This window comes from Montipora foliosa, chromosome 9 (assembly GCF_036669935.1).
Source record: "Montipora foliosa isolate CH-2021 chromosome 9, ASM3666993v2, whole genome shotgun sequence".
Lineage (NCBI taxonomy): Eukaryota > Metazoa > Cnidaria > Anthozoa > Scleractinia > Acroporidae > Montipora > Montipora foliosa.
In genome coordinates this window covers 18,738,859-18,746,358 of record NC_090877.1, presented here as the reverse complement: position 1 = coordinate 18,746,358, position 7,500 = coordinate 18,738,859, and the positions used below count along the sequence as shown (strand labels likewise).

At 38.9% G+C, this 7,500-nt stretch overlaps 1 protein-coding gene across 6 annotated transcripts in view; it reads left to right on the top strand.

The window, feature by feature from the left end:
* Positions 1–6,856, top strand: part of LOC137969570 (collagen triple helix repeat-containing protein 1-like) — an 18,710-nt gene extending 11,854 nt beyond the window's left edge. The window contains exons 1-4 of one of the 6 annotated variants that reach the window (XM_068815876.1): positions 1–205; positions 2,908–2,993; positions 5,083–5,325; positions 6,382–6,856. The exon at positions 1–205 is cut by the window's left edge and continues 1,032 nt beyond it. In XM_068815876.1, the coding sequence (XP_068671977.1) occupies positions 2,919–2,993; positions 5,083–5,325; positions 6,382–6,729 (666 nt within the window). In that variant the 5' untranslated portion in view covers positions 1–205; positions 2,908–2,918 and the 3' untranslated portion in view covers positions 6,730–6,856. The other 5 variants (XM_068815875.1, XM_068815872.1, XM_068815874.1 and 2 more) reach the window with 5 other exon arrangements.
* The last annotated feature ends 644 nt before the right edge of the window (positions 6,857–7,500 follow it).

Below are 7,500 nucleotides of genomic sequence, written 5' to 3'. Positions count from 1 at the left end.
CTGCCTCTGCTGCTTCCTTCTTGTCTTGAAATAACTTTACAGTCTCTCTCAGCATCTTCTCCATGACGATGACAACGATCATTATATCTTTACATTTTGTGTATTCTTTGTTTTGTTGTTTTTGGTTTTGGTTTTTTTTTTTTTTTGCGTTCATTTTAGGAGGAAGTGAGCCCTTGGTGTGCGGATTCCTCATAAACGATACATCGTGAGTTTCTGAAGGTTGCGATATATAAACCGAACTAAAGGCAGCTACTTCCTCGTTTTCCTTCGGCTTTCTTTTCCCGTCCTGGGCCTTGTTCTGTATCCAAATGGACAAATGTGTGTTCGACGTTTGCCAATGACGATCATAGTGTAAATAGTCCTCCTAAGGATTATCTAATTTAAATACTTAGTCAGTCCTACGAACATCCTAATCTGATAGTGCTGTATTCATTACCCCCCCCTCCATTACTTGTTGCTAGTTTTGGTTTGTGATGTTGTTTGCTTCCATTATTTATTTTAGCCCATTAAATGGAGCGTCTATCTACTCTTATTCCTTGAGTCAACGCTTTCCCGAGTATATTTATTTTTACAACGATATTTCCCGCAAAAAGTGTCATATTTTCACGGCGAAACGCGGAATAAAAAATTCCATGATGCGAGTTTATTGGCGTATATAAAGTAAAACAATAGCAATGTCATCGACCGCCGTGGTTCTGTTTCTATTGTTGCTGCCAGCAGATGGTCAAAACTCGCCATCTACTTCAAAGGTAAGATTTGTTGACAAAAAGAGTCCTCAATTGGTTGGCTCGTTCTAGCTACCAAACCGAAAGACAGCGAGCGCAAAACGTGTCGTAAATTAACTCTAGGCCCATCAACTTTTGTGCAGACAAAAGTGCAGACAGACTTTAGGTACGGACATATCGTTTATGGGCAGATATAACAATTTGTTTTATTGCTACGATTCCAGAAAATCTCCCAATCTGTTCTTCCTGCCATCCACTGACAAGAGTCAGAAAATCAGTTTCATGCGCTCATCACGACATTGTTTAGTTCAGTTTTCTTTAACAATGTATATAAGTTAATCGACAAAAATCTTTTCATTCACTCTAAAGAAAAAGAAAGAAGAGTTAATATCCTTCCATTTACCAACGTAGACCTCTATTTGTTGGCTATCGGCTAGGTTCCTCTACTTAAAGAGTTAGCAAAAGAAAAAAAAAAGTCGCTTTCGTTTTGTTTTGCCGAAACCATCATTAGTTCGAACTGTCTTTTTCCATACCAAGGTAACACTTTTTTTTTTCAATTTTTGTTTAGACTATAATATGTCCATTCCTATACCTTTCAGGTTTCTAGTATTGGCTTAAAGTAGGGCGGTTTCTTAAACAGTTTCTGTTTTGGTTTTTTTGGAATGTTTGGATATATATGTATACGGTAATTGCATCTGCCTTGATTTTAATTTGTAGATGGATTTTTTTTCGTCTGAAAGCGCGAGAATAGAGAACCTGGTTAGCGGAGAAGAAAAGTGGCCACGCAAAACCCTGACCATTTTGGCGAAATGCAGTACCTTTCTAAATATTGTCTCAGTTAAGATAGTATATATTCCAATCCTCTATACGTCAATCAGACTTGCCCTGATGGTTTTTGCCAATGGATCGCAAATCCAAAAATTCAAACTAACATTGTTAATAAGGCCAATACGCTGTACAAGCATGATTGTAAATTTGTAGTTGTATTATGCAAAATGTAAACATTTAATTTATTAGCTTTGACACTTGAACCGTGAACACTTGACATTTTTTGTAATTTTTTCGTCTTCCTTTTTCTTCTTATGATATATAGTGTTACATGCCTAGCATTTTGTAAGTGTAAAAACATTAAATACTCTTGTCAAAAGGACGAGCCCACATTCTATAGTCACTAAAAAAATGTACAATCAAATATCAAGTGTCGAGTGTCTCCATTGTAAGACTTAACTAAAATCTGCGAAATTGGTTTGGAAAATCAAGTTTTTAAACATTTTTTCACAAACAATGCGTTCGAAAGTTCGCAGAGTTGCATCGTAATTCTAAAGGGAACTGACAGCTTCCTTACCGGAACTGAACTCAAACAGAACACGAAAATTCTCGTCAGTGTAACTTACTGACTCATCCAAATCAACGCCTAAGAATTTATAAAGCTATAAAATTCTATGATTGAGAACTTGAAGTCTTAAGATCATAATAATTAGTCTAATTAGTCTAAATTACTGACTCATCCAAATCAACACCACACGGAGAATTTGATTTGAGCCGGTCTCCAACTATAAATTCTGTGAATGAGAACTTGAGGTTTAGGTCACCATCAGTTTCCACCCTTGAGATGAAGAGATCGATTCCCGTGGTTATGTTTCTATTGTTGCTACTAGCAGATGGTCAAAATTCGCCGTCTACTTCAAAAGTAAGATTTAAGGACAAAGTGAGTCCTCAATTGGTTGGCTCGTTTTAGCTACGAAACCGAAAGACAGCGAGCGAAAAACGTGTCGTAAATTAACTTCAAGTATCTAATTTTGTCTTTTAATAGCTTCTAATTAATTCTTGAGCCTTGACACGGAAACAAAACTAAATCAGTGTAGACTGATTTTTGGTATGGGTATCTCGTTTATGGGCATGCAGATAATGATTTGATTCAAGCGTTGTAATGATTCTAAAGTGTTTTTGAAGGCAGTGCTCAGAATGCCATAAAGCGTGCAGGATTCCCGTTCCAGGGACATAGACCTGGCTGTCTCGTCCGGGGGTAAGGCTAAGTACTAAATAGTCTTCAGTGTTATGGTAACCGGGATAACCTCAGATTCGATGGACCATGGACGCTCATGTGACCTTAACAGTCTTCAACTACCACCCACTTACACAGAAATACTGAAAAAATTGTTTTTGTAAATGTTCTTTTTAGTTTCACCTGAAATGACCCCAGTCAGTGCTCCAGCGATAAATCAAATGACTCTTATATCAATTCATTCATCGCACAAAATTACACAGGTAGAGTACACATGAAAAGACTTCCTTAATTAAGGGAAAAACGAGGCGTTCCATATTGCACGAAGAGCGAAAAACACAAACTCATCAAGATGAGAGCACCTGCAATTAACGTTAGCTGCTTCTCGTACCTTGATAGCTGCTTCTTGATCCTTCCATTAAGGAAAAACTGAATCCGCGTAATAGTCCTGGTGGAATTTAGTCAGCTCTTGACCCGTATGTTTGGAATACAAAAACAAGGAGGAAATTTGTAGTCCAAATCCCAATTATCAAATCTGAAATCTCCTTCCTAGTGATTGTTTGGAAACTGATGCAAGTGCCGACTGATGCCTTTTGGGCATGTCACTCCATCGGTATTCGCCAATAAACCGCTGACATTGCGGAGCCTGGTAGTCTACAAACTTGGCCTAAGTGACTGCTGAGGTCTACTGATACAGAACTTAACTTAAAAAATAACCTCATTTGAGAAGTTGTGTCAAATAATAGAGTCGGAGACCTCGAAAGATTCGAAACCCCATTTTCGAAATGCTTATTCCTTTCCTAGAGGATAAATGCCAGGCCCAGTGCAGTATGTATGTCTCATTTTCACAGTCCAAAAAAAGGTGAAAAGCAGGTTCCATTATGCCCCTTCATGATACTCAAACAAATGCAACAAATAAAAAGCCACCGCACACGAGAGATCTCACTGTGACCTTACCCAAATTATATGGGTAGCCTGAGTTAGGTTTTAGTTGAGTTAAAGATGGTTTAACGTTGTTATATTTACAGGGGTAAATGTAATATCTGCCAAGAAGTAAGCAATGATTTAGTAAAGAAGCGCTTTTTTCACCTTTAAGACCTAACCATTGACATAAAGTTAAACCTTGTGAGGTTGGAGTTAAATCAACAAAGACGAAAGATAGTTCAACACTATTTCAAAAGGCCTTTGTGGTGGTGCATTCCAAGAAAAGATGAAGCAATGCTTCTTGTGCTGTTTGACGAACGCACACAGATTTGTTTCCGAAAGTTTAATTTTATACAAAAAAGAATTCCTCTCCTATGGAGAAATTTGAACTGGAAGTTCCTTGGTTTCGTACTAACTGTACATATTCTAGGCAGTAGATAAATTGACTCCCAGTCCATTTCTTTTGGCTCCTTTAAGGGCTAGTACAGAAGATTTTGTAGGCTGCCTGACTTGGTTTCTTTGTCGAGTTTAGTTTGTGAAGTATATATTGGGATTTAGAACGAGCTTTCAAGGTGAACGGACACTATTTTCTTAGGTCTGCGACTTATCCATCGAATGGCCGTAGAAAGAGGGCTCCTTTCGTTTAGACACAATGCCAGATAAAGATGGAAACATCCCGGAAACAGGATAGTCGTAAAAGAAAAAGGACAACAAGAGGTTCCCAGACAGATGACGAACCTTCAAAGTCAGGCGCATGATTTTTTTAAAGCATCAGTTATTTTAGAGTCAGTGAACCAGTTCAGTAATAATTTCAAAGGATAACCATAGTAAACGAACTGGCATTCAGTGGCAAGCTACCGTTAAAAATGTGGAACCTTTGAAAATAAAGCGTCATCTATTCAAAGCATGAAACATGCATGATTTCATGAAAATAATATTTCTGCTTAGAATCGGCCATATCTGATTTATAATCTCAGCTGGAATAGTGTTTTCACGTGACCTGACGGCGGCCATGTTGGTGTCCCCAATGAATCATCCGGAAATCGAGCTCTATTATCTTGCGAACGTTTTCTTTTGTCTCGGTGGAAAACAAGGTTGCTTATCACGTAAGTGAAAACAATCTATAGGCCTTGTTCGATATATCAATATTCAGGCATGGCTACGAGGCTTTATGGGAAAGCCTCACGGCTCAGTTCTGTTTTCTTTGTCTCACAAGTCTCAAGGGAGATTTCCAAACAAAATTATGTTCAAATTTAACCATTTATTATCTCCGCTGGAGTTTTTGAATAATATAGACATGAATTGAAGTTACACTTGACCTGATTTGACTGTAAAAGCAAAAGAAGTAGTCAGTATATTACAGGATATAAAAGTTACAAGAGATTCTATATAGCTACGCTTCCCTACTAATCACCCTTCACACTGCAGGTTCAATCTAAGTGCCCCAATGGCCCGCCGGGTCTTCCAGGACAAAATGGAGTGAATGGGCACAATGGGTTACCAGGCCGCGACGGACGCGATGGCGCCAAAGGAGAAAAGGGAGTGGCAGGACCTTCGGGGCAACCTGGTCAGAAGGGAGTAGTGGGAACGAGTGGAAAAGATGCTGATCATAGAAACTGGAAGCAGTGCGTGTGGAGAAGTGACGACAATCGCGATATCGGCCTAATAAAGGTTTGCTGGATTTGAAAAGTTTAAATAATATTTTGAATACTACAATGGTTTAATGAACCCACATACCTCTTTCATAATGGCGACCAAATAAAATATTGTTCTGTTTTTATGCTAATAAGCCTTTCCAGCCTCGCTGTGACGAGCCAATTTTAAAAGAAAATTTGTTTCAAAATGAGGGCAGTACAGGTGGTAGCCATTTATGAAAGTGGTCTACACAACTTCATCAAATAAATCCCCAAGAGTTATAGTAATGCTAACTGCCATTTTAAAAAAAATCATTGTCTCGTTTCTGGGATTACATCGTTTTTTCCCCATCATTACATGAGGTAAAACGTATTTGAAGCTAAAAAGCAAAAGGAAGAAGGCCTTTCTATTGGACCGAGAATCAGAGAATCACTACCCACCAGTTAAGCAAAGAAGAAGACTGGCTCGACTGGCTCGAAAGAACAAGACTGGCTTAAATAGTCCTTCAAATTCACGTGTACCCCCACCTTAAACATAGAAGTAAACTAGCTCGAAAGTGATGTCACAAAATTATTATCGGCATTGTTCGAATCATACTTATAAGCATTTTTAGGTTTTGGAAGTGAATGATATAAAGAAGCATGCACATCGCTCAGCCTGATGCGTCCAGGGAAAACTTGAGTGACTTTCTTTTGTCTGAAGCACGGTTTTTTTCGCGAGGTCCTCCGTTTTCAGTAGAACTTTCAACTGACATTCACTGTTTATTCCAAACTTCACAAATTAAACGTTATTTTAAGGGTTATAGAAAGAAAAATTTTAAAAAAGATATTTTATGCGTTGATGTCCTAGTTTAGCAGCACTATCCAACATAACTTTTCAAGGACAACATGACACCTGAAGGATTCTCACGCAACACACATGCAGTTTTGATGTGTTAGTTTCGCCCCCTGGGAGTAAAATATCAGTTCTTAAGTACAGAAATGCAGCTGAAAAAGTGGTCCACCCATTCTTCCAAAAATTCGTCTCTAATACAAAAAATATTACGTGGTGTAACTAGCTCCACGATTTCAGGTATTTTCGTTGTTTTTTCAGGATTGTCTGTTTACAAAAACCACAGATAACACCGCTCTCCGTGTTGTTTACCAAGGTAATTTCTGCATCCACTGTGACGGCTGTTGTAAGCGATGGTTCATTACCTTCAACGGTGCAGAATGCAGTGGCCCAATGCCTGTTGATGTGGCGCTGTGGGTGAGAAAAGGAGTCGGCTATCATCAACACAGGCCTGGGTCAATAGAGGGCTACTGCGAGAACATCCACAAGGGCAAAATCCGTGTTGGGATCAACATCGGAAATTGCAATGGTTTTGGTAACTCTGATGGCTATACTGGATGGAATTCAGTGTCTCGTTTGATGATCGAAGAAGTTCCTCGGTCTCAGTAACAAAGCAGCATAATGTTTCAGCTTCTGAGAGGATGTCTAACTAGTAAATCAGTACGAAATGATAGCAGGCTGAAGATTTTGTGTTCTAAACTGAGGCTGATGGTGCAGTCTTCAATAAATATTTCAAACGCCAAGCTTTTGTGTTTAATTTTCCTTAAAAAAAGGAGCGAGTCTGTGGCATAAACTTTCACCCAGGCCCTCTGATTTGTTCAAAAGCCGGATAACCTTATCCGGTAGGTAAGTCGCTATCCAACAGTTTCAATCAGTGTGCAAAGATTTCGGTATTTGATCGCGAAAAAGTAAAGGCGTATTCCAAAGCCAATGTCAATGTTTAATGCGAGGTATATCTCTCACTCTTGATAGCGACATATCCCCTGGATAAAGTTTTCCAGCCTGTGAACAACTGGGGCCTGGTGACAGAAAATCGCTTGTGGATGGAAACAATAGGAAGGGGAGGGTGGGGGAAGTGAGGCGTTATTTGCTAGAATGAAACGATTTCTCACTGGTAAAAATCGTGAGATAAGTTTTAGTCCCCATCCCTTTCATTTCAATTTGGCTTCTAGCCGACCAAGCGAAATACGACTGGATGAATTCACCAACGAACAAACCAACAACTGAAAATTAGAGAGAATGACGAGGGAATGAGCAGACGGATGCAGTGGTGAACAAATGGATGATGGATGGATGAATACGACCCACTAAAAAAGACTCTTTGAACTTTCTGTTGTGACAATTTATTTCAACAAATTTTGACACAAGCCATTGTTTATA